Source organism: Phascolarctos cinereus, unplaced genomic scaffold (assembly GCF_003287225.1).
Source record: "Phascolarctos cinereus isolate Bilbo 61053 unplaced genomic scaffold, phaCin_HiC Scaffold_4;HRSCAF=312, whole genome shotgun sequence".
NCBI lineage: Eukaryota > Metazoa > Chordata > Mammalia > Diprotodontia > Phascolarctidae > Phascolarctos > Phascolarctos cinereus.
Genome location: NW_027555847.1, coordinates 134,536,474 through 134,555,840, shown reverse-complemented (window position 1 = coordinate 134,555,840; position 19,367 = coordinate 134,536,474). Strand labels below are relative to the sequence as shown.

At 35.9% G+C, this 19,367-nt stretch overlaps 1 protein-coding gene across 2 annotated transcripts in view; it reads left to right on the top strand.

Annotated features, from left to right (window-relative positions):
• The window catches only part of RAB11FIP3 (RAB11 family interacting protein 3), a 166,305-nt gene that overhangs the window by 111,075 nt on the left and 35,863 nt on the right, over window positions 1-19,367 (top strand). Inside the window, exons 5-8 of one of the 2 annotated variants that reach the window (XM_021006706.2) lie at window positions 95-268; window positions 6,520-6,654; window positions 11,652-11,687; window positions 17,228-17,321. In XM_021006706.2, the coding sequence (XP_020862365.1) occupies window positions 95-268; window positions 6,520-6,654; window positions 11,652-11,687; window positions 17,228-17,321 (439 nt within the window). The remainder of the gene's footprint in view (window positions 1-94; window positions 269-6,519; window positions 6,655-11,651; window positions 11,688-17,227; window positions 17,322-19,367) is intronic. The other variant, XM_021006707.2, reaches the window with a different exon arrangement.

Sequence of the window (19,367 nt, the reverse complement as noted above, 5' to 3'; positions counted from 1 at the left end):
CTTAAGAAGCCCAAGTTCTTCTAGCACTTGTTCTAATAGGGCTTCTTGTCAGAATGGTAATGCTTCCTTGCCTTTTTACTCTTTGCTCTTTTAGATCCCACCCACATGACCTGTCCTTGAGCTCAGACCTGAACAACCACTCCATCGTTACTGTGATCAGTGGGGAGGAGCATTTTGAAGATTATGGAGAAGGGAATGAGGCGGAATTGTTTTCTGATAACTTGTGTAATGGAGAAGCCAGCTTTAGCAGCTCTTTTCTTTCTCCCAGGTAAAAACATGTCAATAGTGGTGTTATGCTTTTCTGTTTCCTTGACCTTGTTGTCTTTAATCACCAGAGATGCCTTTGCCTTTTTCCTTTGTAAGGGGGAAGAAGACCTAAATGTAGAATAATTTCACCAATCTTTTGAAACATTGTTACTTACCTGAGTAAAAGTTGACAGAAGGGTCACAGTCTAGTTATATCTACAGATTTACACAAAAATTTTAAGGTTTAAAATATAGTAATATAGCATTTTACTGCTTTGAAACAATGTATTTATAAATTCCTAATTTTGAATCCTATTGCAACTATATACCGAAGAGCTGCTTTTGTTTTATCTACTGGTTTCATAAGATTCTTTGGGTTTAGTAGCATTGTATAGGCTCTTCTGATCCCATTTTCTATTATTTCTGACTGTGAACCTCATTTCTGATACTTTTAATATTCCAGGAATGACCCTTCAAAAGTTTATGATTAGTAGTCCTTAGATAATATATGTATATCATATATATATATGTGTGCATGTGTTTTATAATATGGACACAGCTGTCTTTGAAGATTTTTATATATGTCAATAAATCACTTTTTTTGTCAGTTAAGAAGTTCTAACATTTCATGTTTAAAGTTATTATCATATGTACTCAGCTCTTACTACTTTTTATAGTAAACCCTGTAACTTTTCTGGTTGAAGAAAATGCCATTAAATTATTTCTGAGTTAATTGGTATGATCATAAGAAGTAGCATGTCCATAAAAATCAGTGATCCCTTCAGAATTCCCCGTTCCGTCTGTGTTTTTGGTAACAGGAGCACTTTATGCCTTAAACAAAATAAAAATTTTAAGGTAGGATTTTTACTCATGACTATCTAAGATTTTTCTACAATGCTGTTTGGCAGGGCAAATATTATTCCCTGGTCCCAAATGAACCAGGTCTAAAACCTGAAAGAAATTCAGTACTTTATATCATTTTCTATTTACTTTTCATGAAATTTCCTTAGTATTTAAATTTTTTTCAATTTGTATTGATAGCTTTTTGGGTTTTTTTTCCTCACCTTTGGGGAATATGCCACTATCCAGTAATCCATTTCCATGGAAATATTTATGCTTTCTTGAAATGGATTCTAGAAGAGTAGGGTTAGAATTATGAGTATTATTGTTAAATGTTGTGTGTTAGAAAACTGTGTCTCTATCAAAAATTTGTAGAACTAGGAAAAAGTGTACAAAAAGAACTAGCAGTTCACTTTTCACAAACTTGTTATTAATCTCGTGGAACTCTCCTTAGCACGTAGACAGTTGCCTCACCCTTTAAAAAGCACTTCGTATAGGCTTTTAAGTTCAACCCTTATATCTCACACATTGCTCTGCTGGTTGCATCAGCAAGGGTTAAATGACTTGCACAAAGTGAAGTCAGTGCCAGAGCTTAGAGGACTTGGGATTATGAGAAGTCAGGAAGCCCCTCCTTCTACTTGTTAGCAGTGGCAGGAACTTGAAAATTGCTTTATTGCCTTTCTCCTTTTCTTAGTATGAAAGCTTTTTTCTAGGTTTTATGACCTGAGAAGAGAAACTGAGCAGTAGTAGAGTACCAAGCTTAATTAAGGAATTTTAACCTAAAAGTCACACAGCAGCTATTACAGCATTTCCCCCCAATGTTTAGATATTTTAAACTAAGACCAAGATTTAATGTTTTAAAGAGAAAACCTTTAAGTATTTTAAATTGGATATGTCAGGTCATGATCATGTTAAACAAAAATAAATATAGGACAATGTCATGGAATAGATTATTACTTCAGGCCATAAGTAGAATAAATGTCATAGGTTTTGTTTCTGTTATTAACTGCAGAGTGTTTTCTATAGATACCAGTACAAAACCTTTGAGTCTTAGAATGATCAGAGACATAAACTGAAGAACTCATATATAAATCTCTTAGGTTTTTCTCTGGCTACTTTTCACATTTTATGCAATTTTTGTCCTATTTGGGTAAACAAGAAATATAATTCACTTTTATAATGTTATTTGTAAGAAAAATGAAGCTTTTCTCACTTGGCCTTGTCAGCTTATAAGTTCCAGGAAGAGAAATTTTAAGGTAATGTTCGGAAACAGAAGGGATGTCAGTACCCTGAGACAGGGAAAGAAAAATTAGCTCTAATACATTTTACTAGGCTTTTGTTTTTCAAGTTACCAGAGGTGCATAAGAACTTGAGAGCCTTTTTGTCCTCTTATAATATGAAATACCTACTGTTTTTCATGAAGGTATTTGTGATATAATGGGGACTTATGACAGCCCCCCCCCATCAATATGAGTATTTTTGTCACTCTCTTAAGTTCTTTCCAAGTATAATGATTTTAAAATGAAACCAAGCTAAGAATTTGGATGGTAAAATTAGTACAGATAAAAAAAATTGATTTTATTGTGGCCGTTCCAATTAGTTTGGGTTTTTCTGAAGTATCAACTAAAAATGTAAATTCTGGTTTAGGAATATCTGAAATAGATAGGTTTTGTCTTGTTTTTTCTTGTGTTGTGTTATATGTAGTGGTTAGAGATTTTTCTTGAAATAATATTTTTACTTTTTACTGCTGAAATAATATTCCTTTTATCATAGTGTTGCTACAATACATTTCCTTTTAGAGAACACCAGAAATTATTCTTTTCTGTCACACTTAAGAGAAAACAACACAATGCAATATGATCCAGATTTCATGTCTTACCTGTTTAATGCATGTGTGTTTTAAACATTATTTTCTTCTACTGTATATTTTATGAGAGTATAAAGCAATTTATAGAATTTAATTTAGCTTATATGATTAAGAGAGATCAAGTATATCCTGTAAAATATGCTACTATTTTGATAGCCTGGCTCTATTTGTTCATTCTACTTCCTATCCTCTTGTGTGATGTTTCCTTTTTTTTCTGTTTAGGTATAATTTCCATATGAAACTATATTTCAATATTAACTATCATTTATATTAAGCTTGTGGCTTCCAAAAGGTATTGTGTTTGAAGATAGCTCAGATATACTCCATTATAGTCCTCATTGTCCATTAACAAATGATTATCAGCATACTCTATAAAATTGAAAATTCAGTTAAAATTCAACCATGGGCAATTAGCTTATAATTTCTAGAAATAAAACACTGATTTTTTCATCTAATGTAATTGAATTGGCAAAATGATCCCTTTTAGACCTCTAATACTGATTTATACAATAACTATTGAAATAGTTGCAAAGTTGATTCCAGAGGATTCATGATTAAACAGACCACCTCTGTGATTAAATTCTCCTCCTAACAGAGAAGTAATGGAACTCAAAGTACAAATTGAGATTTTTTTGGACATGACCAATATCAGGAATTTGTTTTGTTTGACTATACATATTTGTGACAAATGTTTTATTTTTCTTTCTTTCTCAGTGAGAGGTGGGGGGAGGGGAGAAAGCAGAATTTCACTGATTAGAAAACAATTAAAAATTTGTTGTAAAGTATTACTTGACTTCTTCAGAAGATTCATTTTCTTGGTGTGTGTATACCTTCCCTTGATGCTGATTGAAAACCTTCAGTGCTTTAGCAAACAGTCTTCATAATTGCTGTGGCCAGTCATGTAGTAATGAGCCTCCTTCTTGACTAGGCTGATTGTTGTAGAGCAGACCCACAGGCAGATGGCTGGAGCCAGGCTCACAGAATCTTAGTATTGAAGGGGACTTCAGAGTCATGTAGTCTAACCTGTACCTGAACTATACCATCTCCTCTATGACATACCAGAAACGTGATCATCCACTTCTTGCTTTATGAGCTCCCATGAGGGGGAACCTGGCACCTCCCAAGGCAGCCCCTTCCACTTTTGTCCAGCTGTAACCATTTGAACTATTTGGAAGTTGTTCTTGGTGTTGATCCAAACTCTGCCCCCTTGAAACTTCCACTCATTGTTCTTCATTCTGCCCTCTGATCTTCTCTTCCGTGTGGCAGTACTTCACACACATGAAGACAGTTGTCATGTCCCCCATGCCTTCCCTGCTAGAGACTCAAGATCCTCAGTTTTTTTAAGCATTCAACAAGTGTTTGCTAAATGCTTATGATGTGCCAGACATTGGGCTAGGTACTAGAGATGCAGAGACAAAGCTGGAACTGTCCCTGGGCAAGTTTTTCCTACCATTTCCTAATTGAGAGCATGACAGTATAGACCCAGTACTTGGGTGCAAAGTACAGTGGGATAATCAGTTCCTTTATCCTTGTAATTGCCCTTCTCTTAGGATGACGTTGGCCTCTTTAGATGCCATTTCAAGCTGCTGGCTTGTATCGTTATTACTTAGAGTTTGAAGTACACTAAATCCTGATCCTTTTCAGACCAGCTACACCTCACCCAACTTGTGAATGTGAAGTGTATATAAGTGTAAGACTTTACATTTATCTCTTTTAAAAATCCAGACCTGTGATTTTATTGGTATAGGTAACTTCCAGTAAAAAAAAAATTCCTTCTAGCAAAGCTGACCTGCAGCTGTTCAACTCAGAATCTTAGAGATGGGCTTGGGTCGCTGGGCAGATAAGTGACTTAACCATTGTCACCCAATACTGTGTGTCACAGGTGGGACTGGAACTTAGGTCTTAGTGGCTTCAAGGCCATCTCTATACACTGTAGCACTACAGCTACCTCCCCCTACCCTATGCATATACACATCTGTCCCTACTTATGTGCATGTGTATGTAAATGTCTTTAAATGGCAGTTGTAATGTAATGGATATGATATATTGGGAATTGGAAGACCTGGGTTTGAATCCTGGCCTAGCCACTTACTAGCTATGAAAACTTGCCTAAGTCCTGTAAGTTCCCTGCCTCAGTTTTCTCATCCATTAAATGGGAATGATACTCTAGAGTCAGAGGACCTTAGTTCGAGTCCTGCCCTCAACATTATCTTTATGACATTAGCCAAGTCACTTAACAACCCTGGGCCTCAGTTTCCTCATCTGTTAATTGAGGGGTGGGGTCAAACTTGGTGGCCTGTAAGGTCCCCATCGGCTCTATAAGTACGATCTTATGCTCTATTCTTAGTACTTCATAGAGTTCTTTTGAGGAGCAAATGAAATAATGTCTCTAAAGTGCTTTTATATATTGTAAAGTCCTTTACAAGTGTCAGCTGCCATTTTATGTGTATGCCCCTATATATTATATATAATCTTCAACCAAAGTCCTATACTTAGGACTCATCATGGCATGGAGGTAACTCTGGGTTCTGAGTCTATACCAACAGAGTACAAGCTCAAGCAGGTATTACCAAGCTGGCCAGCTGAAAGCCTATGTATGCCTCTTACCCAAGGTCTAGGCAAGTAAGTTTAGAGTCTTTCCAGAAGCTTTGATCACAGCAATTTATGTAGTCTGCTAAGTCTGCTAAAGGCATTGAGGGTCATGTTGTGCATCAGAGGAGGAAATACTGGCATTGGTGAAATGATGGATTTTTTGAAGTATAGATGTATCTCTGTGTGTGTGTGTGTGTGTGTGTGTGTGTGTGTGTGTGTGTGTGTATGGATGGATATATACAAGCACATATTTGTGTACATACACATATGTATATGTATATATTATATAGCACATATGTGTGTGAACACACACAAACATACACATATACATTTATTCCCCCATTAAATTGTAAGCTCCTTGAGGGCAGGGACTGTATTTTGCCTCTTTTTATATCCGCAGCACTTAGCACAGTGCCTGGTACATAGTAGATGCTTAATAAATGTTTATTGATACATTGACTTATTGATTTGTTGATTTATTCTCCAGGGTGATTTCATCCTGAAGCTGCAGAGCTTGGTGTGCCTTTTTTTAAAATCCAATATATACTATGAGGAATAACTAGGTCTATTAAAGACATTAGACTGTAGAATTAAAGTGGGTTATAGTGTCTACCTTCTTTATTTCTTTTAAAAATAAAGTTGGAGAACTGCAGAATGTTTTATTTTAAACAACTTATGAAAATTGACCAGATACTTTTGATAAATTCCTTTGTTGCTTATTAAACCAGGTTACATATCACATTCCTATAATAATGTTGTCCCCTCCCCCCAAAAAAGTAGTCGCTTAAGAAAACATAAGCTAAATGTAATTCCAACTGGGAAAAATGAACATTTGCCATGGTTTTTATGACACATCAGTGCTTTTGTGTACTTGTTCCATTGTTAGTCTTCAGACACAAACTCATGAAAGTCACAGCTATCCAACTGTACTGGTCCAAATTCTTCTCCTAAACTGACACTTCTGATTTCTCTAGTACCAACCCACTTGCTGCGAAACTGCACAGCATTCTCACTGATGAGGCATTTGAATTTTACTGTAGCCAGTGCCACAAACAAATCAACCGCCTTGAGGATCTTTCTGCTCGCCTGAATGATCTTGAAATGAATAGGTAATTGGTTCAGTGAGTGGCATGGCATTTTGTTTCTAAGGAGAAACGGTTATGCTCATTGTCTGCTGTTTAGTTACTTGACTTGGCATTTTCTCATCTTAGTCTGTTTAAATTAATCAAAATGTCAGCCAGGGTGGCCTCACTGTAACTTAGAGTGTGCCCTGTGACTCTTTGTTCCTGAACACCTGAATTCCTGAGCCTCCAATTAAGGAGAAGAGTATAACTGATGATGGGAATCTTCCCTTTATATCTGACCCAGCACCTTTGCATGTTGTTTGTTCTGTGTTTAGTGAAGTCATCCTTTCTTCATTATACTTTGCATGATGCAGTCTAAGGGTCATTTTTCCCCAGTTACTGGGGCTAACAATTGTTACTAGACTGTCCTACTGACATAAAGCCAGTACAGGCAAATCTGGACTTGCCAAGCAGATAAATTAGGGAGTTATTTCATTTATTTGAACTGTATCATTCTTCACATTGCAAAAGGACTTATTTTCCACATATGATTCATTTAAAAAGCTAGCTAGTTAACATGCAATATAGTTATAAACCTAATTCATTTAATGTTTGCAAACCTTAAAGCACTATATACATGCTGGCTGTTATTACTGTTAGCAAAAATTTGGTTTACATGAAATTCTAGGGAATGTACTCATATAAAATAAGATATATCTGCACTCAAAATTAGATCTTATTTTGAATAGATTGTACTAAGACTTCCTTTGGCTTTAGTCAGTTACCATAAAAATTCAGCTTTTTAACCTCTGTGTTTAAAAGAAAAAGTCTGGGTTTCAGCAGCAAATCAGTGGTACCAGATTCAACTCTTTTCCCTTTCATTTATGAATTATCTGTTTTCTTCTTTCATTTCTGATCCCTGACTCTAGTTCAAATCAAAACCTCCCTGTTATTAACACCTCCAAGTTAGATTTCTTTAAACCTTTTCCTTTTACAGGCACTTCACAACTTCAGAAAACTTGTTTGTAGTTAATATTTTAGATTTAGATTTTTGTATGCAAGAACATTTCTGCTAATGATGCTGAATATTCTTCAGGCATAGTCAACCCATATACAACTGAGCCTGAAATAAAGGTAAATTCTTGCTGACTGCAAAAATGTTAGAAGTCATTCAAAATGCTCCCATATGTATATATATGTTTCCTTTTTTGCTTTCTTCGAAATCACTCCCCATTTCTATCTCACATACTCTTTTTGTTGTTCTTTGTTAGGTAAAGGTGGAGTCATTTGTTGATCTTTAGTTGCAAGTAAACTGATATAATTAAATTTAGACCACATCACACACTAGTACTTTGTCCGAGTTCTAATTATAGCCTACCTGTAAATTTCTCCTAATTATTTATAGCCCTTGGCCTTTACCTATAGTGTCTAAGGATTTTTTTAAGTTAAAGTCTTAACTCTGATACTATGGTTGATGCAGGAAGAGTCATGAAGACATTTTAAAAATGGGTTGAAAAAACTGTAGCAGGATAAGAGGGGTGGTAATAATATGGATATGAAGTTCACATGGATATTTTTACTAGTCATTTGTAGAAATAGTAAATCTATTGTGGGGAGAGAAACCGACCTGGCCAAGGGAGGATTGAAGTAATGGATTACATAATGAGATGAGCACTGGATGAGGAATCAGGAGACTGGGTTCCAGTCCCACCTCTGGCGGGCATCTGCTGTGTAGTCTCAGGCAACGTGCTTTTCTGCCTTATGGTTTGCTTGCTACATTTCTCTTTTATATAGCCTACCTAATGTCATTCATTGCATAGATCAGTAAAAAAAAAATGATACTAGGTAATATAGCATTACAGAAAATAGTTAATTCCATAGCTGACCTAAGTGGGTAGAACTGGGATTTTGATGAGCATGTTCAAGGACCGTGGCAGGTAACACTGTCCCCTTTTGGAAACCTTTATACCAAAGGGTAGGCAGGGAAAATTGGAATTAGGCCTAGGTAGGAGAACAGTTTGGCAGGCCAAGGGAGGGGAGCTAGAGGTGAGAGCTCTCATAACTGAGTACAGCATAAAGAATGGCAGATTTGCTATCTTACCCTACAGGAAAGTAAGGGGGGGGAAAGGGGCAAGAGAGCAGGGGGTTGGTAGAGGGGAGGGCAGGTTGGGGGAGGGGATAATCAGAAGCAAACACTTCTGAGGAGGGACAGCATCAAAAGAGAGAATAGAATAAATGGGGGGTAGGATAGGATGAAGGGAAATATACTTAGTTTTTCACAGCATGACTACTGTGGAAGCGTTTTGCATGATTACACATCTATAACCTGTATCGAGATGCTTGCCTTTTCAAGGAGGGTGGGTGGGGAGGGAAGAAGGGAGAGAATTTGTAACCCAAAGTTTTAAAAACACATGTTAAAAATGAAAAAGAAAATGAAAAAAAAAGATTTAGAACTCAAAAAAATAAAATAAAAGCCATGCCTACTGGGAAAAAAAAAAAAGAATGGCAGATTTGGAGGATCTGGGTTAGAATTTTGGCTCTGCCGATTATTCGCTTGTGTGAATCTGGTCAAATAACTTAATCAGTCTAGGCCTCAGTTTTCTAATTTCTAAATGAGTTGTAGATGACTTCTGAGTTCCCTTCCAAGTTCCAAATCTGTGATCTTGTGTTGTCAGGTTTAGACTGTTGTCCCAAAGGTGCAGCATCACGATTAGGAAAGCTGTAGTGGAAGTTTTCTCTATCATTCTAATAGCATTATTGATGTAACATTATTTGGGATGTGCCTGTAAAATGAGAAAGTTAGATCAGATGATTTCTTTCAGTTCCAACAGTTCTGTGAGTTTAGCATTTTAACATAGAAACCCTTGGTGATTCTGCTGGCTCATACTGTGTGTTAAGTTCCTACTTCATGCAGACCACTGTGCTGGATGCTATTTAGTAATTTCTAATCGAGGTTAGCTGCCTTTGAAAGTGAATATGAAAGCAGTCTTATAAATCTCATTCTTAGAGTTTGAAGTTGAAATCCATGCTATACTATGCATAACTAAAAAAATGTAAATTTTTCTCACCACATTTGAAAGAAAGTTGAATTAGAGCCATATCAAGGTAGTTACAATAAACCATTATAACATTTGTTTACAAATATACAGTACTCACTTATTTATACAAAGCTTTGCTAAACTCTGAGGTGAATAGAGAGAACAAGAATTAGCTTTATAAGAAGTAATTTAATATAATTTGGCTTACAAATTAATCTTATTTAGCTTGCGTTAGAACTGTTTTCAACCACATCCTCCCCTAGGCAAAGCATTAATTCATGGGAATAGGTTAATGATCTGTTCATAATAAAATCTTAGAAAATAAAACATTTTGCCAGTGAATACATAGCCATAATTGAAGACATTGTTAATAATTAGATTATAATTTCCTAGAAGGGAGAGACTCTTAAAAAAAAAACAAAACCTCTGCTTCCTTAGTACCTAATATGGTACATTGCATATAGAGTAAATGCTTAATAAAAGTTTGAATGAAACAAATGATTGTCCTAGGCTGGAATTCCATCTCACTGAATTTTGTGAAGAAGAAAAAGTATGATTTAGTCTAACTCTGTTGTAAAATATTCAAGATCTATTCTAACATTTATTGTAAACTCAAAAAAATAACTATAAAGCCCACTCATCTTATTGGCATTTTGCAGAAATACTTTATTTTGCTGAGATTTTAAAAGTGATATACTTAGGATTGCAGCCTCGGATAACAAAACCTTTTAATGGGATGGCAACCAATTTACTGAAGTATAATGGTTAGTAAATTACATTTGAATTTTTGATGATGTTATATTTAGGGAGCCTAGCTGATGATCAGAAGGAAGGTGGAAAGGCAGACTGGTAGAAAAGTTGTCATACAAAAGTAAAAAAAAATGGCATATAAGTAAATTCCCTAAATTAATTTGCTACTTGATCTTTATAAATGACACAGATCAGTTATGTCTTAAATAATTAAGCCAAAGAATGATGCGGAATTGTGTGTGGGGCTTTTTGTTCATGTAAATGAATTTCAGGAGAACTAACTTCTCAATATATCAGTAAGCATGATTTTCGTCTTTCTAGTTGTTAGAGATGACAGACTTTTCACACAAGGCAGAATAAGAAACTATCAATAAATTACTAGACTTAGAGTAAATATTGTTCATTGTTAAAGCATTAAGTAGAATATTAGTAGTTAAATGGCAAAAGATGGGTTTAGAAGGGAAGAAGCACCAGCCAGTGGGAAACGTAAGTTGTAAAATGTTGGTAGTTTGTTTCTTTGTAAAGAGAGAAAGAACACTTTGTCTAACTGACTAGTTTGGTTTAAGTAGATAGGTAATGGTCTTTAGTAGATGGTTAACTGTTCTAACTGTAAAATTATGTTGCTATGTTTCCAGTATTCCAAGTAGCAAAAATGAATAGCAATTAGAAAACCACCATAGAGTTACCCCAAGTGATTGTGAAAAACCAGTGGTTGCTAGACTAAAATAAAATTCTTCCGAATTGGTAAATTATTTGAAGCATAACACTCCAGTCATGATTCACTTTTTTTGTTTTTAAGGCTATGTGTTATTGTCCATTCTGATTACCTAGTTTCTCTCAGCCAGAATATTTGGAAGATTTTCCTTTAAGCTAAGCACTTTTTGAATATTCTGTCAGGTGAATTAGTACAGCCAGGAGACTGAATTGTCCTAATTTGGTCTTGTTATTGCTATTTTGTGTAAAGATTTGTTTCAGAACTAAAATAAGCCAGCCATTAATGCTTGCGATAACTGCAGAAATCTGAGGGGATTTATTGAAGTCTTTTTTATGTTTATCTGTAAGAAGGGGCCTAACATAGGACTTTGCATGGATACTGTCATTGAAAAGCTGAGTAATGCATGCTTGTGTTTATACCATTTGGTAAGGATGTGCCCCCATCCCTATATCTCTCTAGTCTGAATTTCCTGTTTCCTTTTGCTTTTCTCTGTCAGTTTTCCTGACTCTGTTTTCCTGTTGTTTTTATTCATTGCACAGTCCAAATAAACGACTCTCCAGTAAGAAGGTAGCAAGGTAAGCAAATACTTTATTATCCATTTTAAAAGAAATGTTGTTCTAAAACTCATTTTTATTTAAAGTGCATGCTTTCTCCTTTTAAAGAAATATTTTCATTGCTCACCCCTGACCACCAGAAAACTGAAGAGGACTTAAAAATTTTTTAGTTTTTTTTTTTTAATTTTTAGCTTAATTTGGGAAAACTTGTAAAAGATATTTCTAAATACTGCCAGGTTAGACTTGAATTCATCTTTAGTTATATGCGTATACCCATTTGTGTTATAGGATTTGGTTGCATTAGAAAACTTATGTGCAAAACATTTTATTGAGTAAAATGGTAGCAAAAACATTTACTCACAATTTCCTTGGAATTTAACACAACAGTCTAAAGAATTTAAACTATAGGTTTTCTACCTGTATATTAGGAACTATAGAAAACAGAATTGAAATCTTCATAATAAATGACATGTCATTCCATTCTTAGTTCATATTAATCTCAGGATCATCTGTCCCTCTGGGACTGCTTTCTTCAATGCCACAAGGGCTATCTCTGTCTTACCCCAAGTTTACTTCTTGGGTTCTCTAGAAAACCTCAGTAAAAAGACTTATCCAGTTTAGAATATGGTTTTGTGGTGTTTCTTTTTACTTTGACCATCTACCATGATCTGTCATGTTTGATTTAATTTTGCTTCATAATGAGCAAAAAGATTTACATAGATTTCTCCTTACCATAACTGTACAGCAGGGACAATGGATTTTTTAAAAATTATAGTACTTTATCATTATTTGATTGGGACTATATATCATGTTTTAATTTTAAAATAATATCATTAACTTTTTTAAAATTAGGCCGGCACCTCTCTAATAACTGGAGATACCCTGGAGTTAAGCTTAGTCATAACTAACATAGAGGCAAATAATCAGTAGATTTTCATGTTGAGAGTAATTCCATTTGGATGTCAGCATTCCCTAAGACAGATAGTTGGTTTAGAACTGATTATTCATAAGATATCAAACCATTTGTTTTATATTAATCAGTTAATGGAATGACACTAAAGAATTAAATTCTTACTTTTAAGAAGGATTTTTGAAGTGAATAGGAAACTCTTAGTTATCTGTGGGCATAAGAGACAAGAATAGTAGAAAGAGCTGATATTTGAAGACTATCTGAAAACCTTATTTTTACCATATCTTTGATCTTTTTTCTTTCCCTATTACTCTCTACCAGTCACTCCTTTTTACCTGAATTGTCCACAAATAGTAAAATTGAAAAGAGGTGATAGTCATTTAAGTTTCGTCCTCTACCCAGCCTGTGGAGAAATTGTTAGTGAACAAGGAAAAATATGGTTAGCAGGAAGGAGAAATAGCCAGGGCCCAGATGACTCATAGATTGATTAACCTATGGGGAAACTAATCACAGTACGTGATGGAGCTGGAATTCAAGCTTTGGTTCCAAGTTCAGCACTCTTTCTACTGTTACTGCACTGCCTCCTAGTTGTAGATGAAGAATAAATAAATAGTCTTTCAGTGTAAAAGACCAAAAGTACTAATTTCATATATCACGGATCAGAGGTATATTTTTATTTTCAGGGATATTAACTTTTTCAAAAGGAAAATTGTTTGATGTAATTTTCAGTATAGCAACTATAAATTTAAGGTTCTTTTTCCTTTGTCTCTCTGGCCCTAGGCACCAAAACACAAATTGGATTTTTAAAAAAAAAAACACTAAGTTTTTGTAAACTTGATAAACACCTTTATCTAAGTAAATCCTAAAGGAAAAAATTCAATTCAAGAGTAGCTCTGGACATACTTTCCTAATCTCTACTCATACTGGTAGGTCAGGCACCATTGCTCACCTGCTATCTGTCCTCTCAGAGTCTAAAGGTAGCCCTATGGAGTTGAGGGGATTATTTTTCTAATGCTATAACATATAAACTCCAAACAGTGTGCTTTCCATTATTACTTAATATCAGTCAAGCATAATTAGTTAGTTTTTAGGAAAGGATGTTTTGTCAAGGTATTATGGTATAAACTCCTAGTACAAAATATTCTCCCCCACCCCCACCCCAGTCAGTGACGCACTCTCTCACTATTATATATAGGGTCCAGAAAAAAGTAAGCTTAAACTGGAGAGCACATGTGGCAAAAGACAAAGGGGTAACTCAGATCCTAGAAGTTCTTTTGCTGGCATCTCCAAGATGTTCCCCTTAGGTGCAGAGTAACATTTCTACTTGGGGTCCTTAAAGAGCCTTAAATCTGCCTTTCTTTACTGAGTTCAGTCTGTCATTGTTTCAGCTGCTGCTGTCCCAGGCACACTACTAGGATCCCAGTGAAAAAGTCCCAAGTACGCTGACCCTCCGAAGTTCAGAAGCTACTCCTCTAGTTAAGGGAAGAGGTAGAGAAGAGGACAAGATGGTTCTTCCTCCATCTTTCTAACAGATTCCTTCTTGTTCTTGGTTAGAGGCTTCTGCCACTAAGCTACTAGTCACTTGAATCCCTTGGGTTCTAAAATTCCAAGAGAATGCTCAACAAATCCAAATATACTTCTGTGCAACATCACTCCAGTTCATCCAGTGACTTTTAAGGATATCTAAATTGATGAAGGACTTTTTTGTACTTAGTCTAATGCCTGTGATTGATTCAATCAAGCAATAGTGTTAGTTACTTTAAATTGGATGAGGTAATTGTTGAGGTCGACTCTTTTCCTTTCACAAGGAAACTTCTCAAAAATTTACATTGTTGTAACATGGCTTATGGTAATCATAAGGTTTGGGGTAGCTAGGTGGCGCAGTGGATAGAGCAGTGGCCCTGAAGTCAGGAGGACCTGAGTTCAAATTCAGCCTCAGACCAAATGCTTGATACTTACTAGCTATGTGACCCTGGGCAAGTCACTGAACCCCAATTGCCTAAAAAAAAAAAAGGATAATCATAAGGTTTAAAATTGGAAAGAACCTTAGAGATCAACAACTTTGTTCTTTGAATAAGAAAGTGAGATTTACTTTGGGGAAGTGACTTGTCCAAGCTAACAAGCTAGTAAGCATTGATACTAAAATGCAAACCCTGGTCCTTTAACCCAGATCAGTTCAGCAAACATTTAACCCTCAGCCAGCAGGCTGAATTGTTACTATAATATAAATATCTTTAGAAAGATAAGTGTGCCTGCCATAGGAAACCTTCTATAATATGTCATGGTCTTAAACTTTCCACTCTCTGTCTGCCCCCCCTCCTTTAGAGGCTAGAGATTCTGTGATGTGTTTATATGATCATTCATCATAGTATTTGGTGATTGGGATGATTATTATTCCTTTTTTTTAAAAGCAACTTAGAGTACACATGAAAATAATAACTTAAAGCTAATTTTTAAGTATCAGATTAATGATGTGGCTTTTAAGAAAAAGTGGCAAAATCAAGTTAATCTCCCTTTCTAGCTAGGTGCCTATAAAAAACTTTTTTCTGGCTTTCTTATTTGGGATCTTTATGAAGAAGTCAAATTTAGAAAATCAGCAAACTATGCCAATTACCAAAGCAAGTAATATTCATAGTTCTTTTTAGTAAGTTGTGCTGTATCTTATTTAAGAAATACAGTAACATTTTTAGATACTTGACATATTTCAAGCAAATGAGAGGCCTTCAAAACAACCCAAGAAAGTGGGACATTCATTACTTTTGCAGGTCTTCACTGAGAATCCATTCTGCTCATCCACCATCATGCATTGAAAAGAAATGTAAGTTTGTTCAGCCATTTTCTAGGGTTGGGCATGGTTTTGTAGATTCTTCTATTCAGAAATCCTGCTATGAACACTTTTATACATTTCTTGTTGTTAGTAACAGAATCTTTGCCCAATGATTGGGAACTGGCTGAACATACAAATGAAGTAGAATACTATAGCAATTTAAGAAGTGATGTATGTGTAGCATTCATTCAAGTCTTGAATGGAGTGATGCAGAATGAAAAAAGAAGAGACAGAAGAATATAGATTATTACAACAAAGAAAAAAGATATCTCTGAGAAGTCCTAAAGCTTCGGTCAAATGTAACAGACAGTGGGGGTACTATATTATCAAAGTTATAGGCATAAGTCTTCCCTTTCCGTTAATATTTTCCTTAACTATTTTGGGGGAATATACTTTAAGGAGAGTTGGGGAGGGGCGGTGTTAGGAAGTGTCTGCATCCAAAAAAAGTATCAGTAAAGTAGAAATGTAAGACACAATCTGTGCAATCCAAGAACTTTGCTATCTACTGGAGGACAGCTGGTACAAAAACACGGAGATGGCAAGTGAGATGGAAAGCTATGTGTGAGGAACAGCAAGGTCACACAGACAGTGGGTATCAGAGATAGGATTTGAATCTAACTTCTCTGAATCTAAGTGTTCTTTTTATTGTACCACATTACTTCTTAATCAGAATTTTTTATGACATCACACTGAAACTGAGTTAACTTGGCCTTATATACTAAAACATCTACTTATTTGGTTTAGCTCCTCAAAATTAAAAATAACACAGCCAAACATATTTCCCATCATGACAGTGTTAAAAACTACCATCACAAAGCTCTTTCCCAAATCCCTTTTCTAAGACAGTGAAAAACAGTGAAACACCTTCCTGTTGTGATAGAGTACAAACTCCTCTGTGGCAGGAAAGAAACAGCTTGCTGAACTCTAAATTAAACCTCATCAGAATTGTTTCTCTTTATGTCTTCATAAATTTCATTCTTGCTGATTTCTTCTATAGACTCTGGGACCTTTTGAAATCTGCTCTCCCTAAATCTAGTATGTATGTCAAATAATGCCCAGCTTTCTTCTTCTTTATAACATATTCTAAGGTGGAGTAGTCACTCACTCCCCAAACTCCTAAGGATGTGTGATATGTGACCTAACTGTGGCCCCTGAAGAAGTGATCTGCTGAAAGTTACGTAGAGTGAGTAGTAACAGAGCTGGGATTCCAGCCAGAGTCAGTTATGATTCCAGTGCTTTCCCTATATATGACACTGTATCTTACATTCCATTGCTATAGCTTTGTGTGAGTGGGACTGTTTTTAGAATTGGCATCCCTACTGAGGTATAAATATCACTTTTCAAATGGGCAACTTGAAAAATATGTTGTTAAGGATAAATTTAAATGATAAGGTTGTGTACAAAGTGCCATTAGCTTAAATTAATATTTTACTAATCTGAGAAGTAAGAGGAGAGTATTTCATAACATAAAATACATATTATTTTTTATTACACCTGAGCACAAAGTTCTTTTATCCCACCAACCTGATAGAACAAGTTGGAAGAATAAGAACTTGATATTCCAAAGGTTGCTGGAAAAGTTGTAGAGAATGATATGGTAGGGAGAAAGTTCATTTTCTCTTTCATACAAAAAGAGTTTAGCCCTAAGGGAATGCTTCATCTCTGAATAAACTCTGGAAATTAACCCCTACCTGGCTGCTTTACTCATAATAATTAGGAAATTCTAATGCTTAAGAAGCTATTTATTAAACTAGGATCTATATTTTCCATCTTTCTAATGAATAAGTGTTTTCTTTGGTTTGGTTTGTTATGTTCTTATTATAGACATCTACATCAGACTGGGAACTTGACTGTAGAGGCTATGGAGGAAACGTCTCGAGATCCTATGGACTGCACAGATGAGGACATTGCTGACAAGGTAATTACTCCACCTGGACATCTGTTTTCATCAGAATGCCAGTACCTGAGAGGAACCTGGAGTAAAACTTGAAATGTTTATGTTTGTATAAATTAACCTTTGTAACAAGCATGTCCTACTGTCTCATAATTTAAGGCTTAAATACCTAATTGTAGTGAAATACTGTGACTTTATTCTCAGTTTATCTGTCTACTTCTGTCCATTTAGCCCTTACAGACAGGTATTTATTAAATATCAAGAAAGTATAAGAGAGTATAGGGAATGATAGGGGCAGCTAGGTGGCATAGCGGATAGAGTGCCTAGCCTGAAGTCAGGAAGACCTGAGTTCAAATTTGACCTCAGACACTTACTAGCTGTGTGACTCTGGGCCAGTCACTTAACCCTTATTTGCTTCAATTCCTCATCTGTAAAATGAGAACACACCGGAGAAGGAAATGACAAACTGCTCCAGTATTTTTGCCAAGAAAACCCCATGGACTAAACAAATAGGGGATGATGCTTGAGATAGTGCACTCATAACCCAGATTATCTTTGGGCATGCTGTCTGTGTACTTGCTGTGCACAACTTAACTTGGATGTATTCCTTCCAAGCCTCGCTGAATCCTTGCCATTTTCATCAAGCACCCAGCTTGTCTCTGGTAGGAAAGGGGAGTAGAGGCAAGGGGGAGCTCAGCAGTGGGGGTGGCAGGAGCAGAGAGCAGGTTGGGTCAGGCTGAAGGGGAGGCATGTATGGAGAGGTAGAGCCTATAGAGGGCTTGACTCCAGAAAGTGGGGCTGAGTTACAATGTCACTCATTGTCTATGTGACCATGGACAAGTCATTGAACTTCTTTAGGTTGGACTAGATGGTGTGAGATCTTTTCTAGCTCTAAATGTCTGATACTATAAGCAGACTGACTCTTTATCAGGAGACTTCAGGCTAAGAGAGCTTCTCCCCACCCTGGAGTTCTCTGAGAGAGAAAAGGAGGGAGAAGACTAGAGCTTTTCCAGATGATTCAAGTCCTAACTGCTTACTAGCTGGGCAAGTCATTTAGCGTCTCTGAGCCTCTCTTTTATCTGTAAAATGGGAATAATAATAGCATCTATGTCACAAGGTTGTTGTGAGGATCCATTGAGATAGTATATGTAATGTACGTTGCCAGCCTTAAATTACTATATAGAAATGTGAGCTATTTTTATTATGTTCACTGTTTGGTTTGGAATTGTAAGCAAACTAAAGCTTGAAGTAGGTAGTTTATCTTTGGTATCACTAAACACCTACACATGCGTGTGTGCACCCGCGTGTGCCTGCATGCACACACATACACACACACTCCACCATTTCCCAGGAACCCAGTACTTTTCTAGCTATTTTCTGATTGCTTAGAATTTGCTACTCCTTTGTTTCACTCAAATGTGCCTTCCACCAGTGTCCCCTTCTCCAAAACTACCTATGCCTCCCCTCAAAATGTCTATTTTTAAGTATAGCTGATCATAGCTAGTAAAAGGAAATGTGATACGGTGGAAAGAACACTAGCTTTGTTGGAGCTGGAGAGTATTTCAAAGTTCGTCTAGTCCACACATGTCACACTTGGGCTATAGAGATTGCTTCTATTGGAGTTGGACACCTCTCATCTAGCCCAGGCCTTTCATTTCTTCATAAAGTGAAATTCAGAGTCATGAAGTAACTTGCTTAAGATTGTACAGCTAGTTAACCAGCAGAGCCAGTGTTAGAACCCGGGCTCCTCACTCTCTGTTCAGTGTCCTTTACACCCCCACATTGCTGTTTCCTACAATACAATGCTGTCTTCAAAGGTAGTTATTTTTTAAAATGTAGTTTAGTACCTTTTTTCTAAGCACTACAAAGTATCAGTATATAGTTCTGATTTTGCATGTTACATTTTAAAAATTAAGCTTAGATAAAATGATAATATTATTCTTACATTTATGTACTTCTCAAACCTTAATTTAAGTGGATTTTTTTCTACTCCCATTTATACAACCTTTTTTTAAAATCAAATAACTTACAATGGCTAATGAAATTCCTTTTAATCATTGCTCTGCCCAT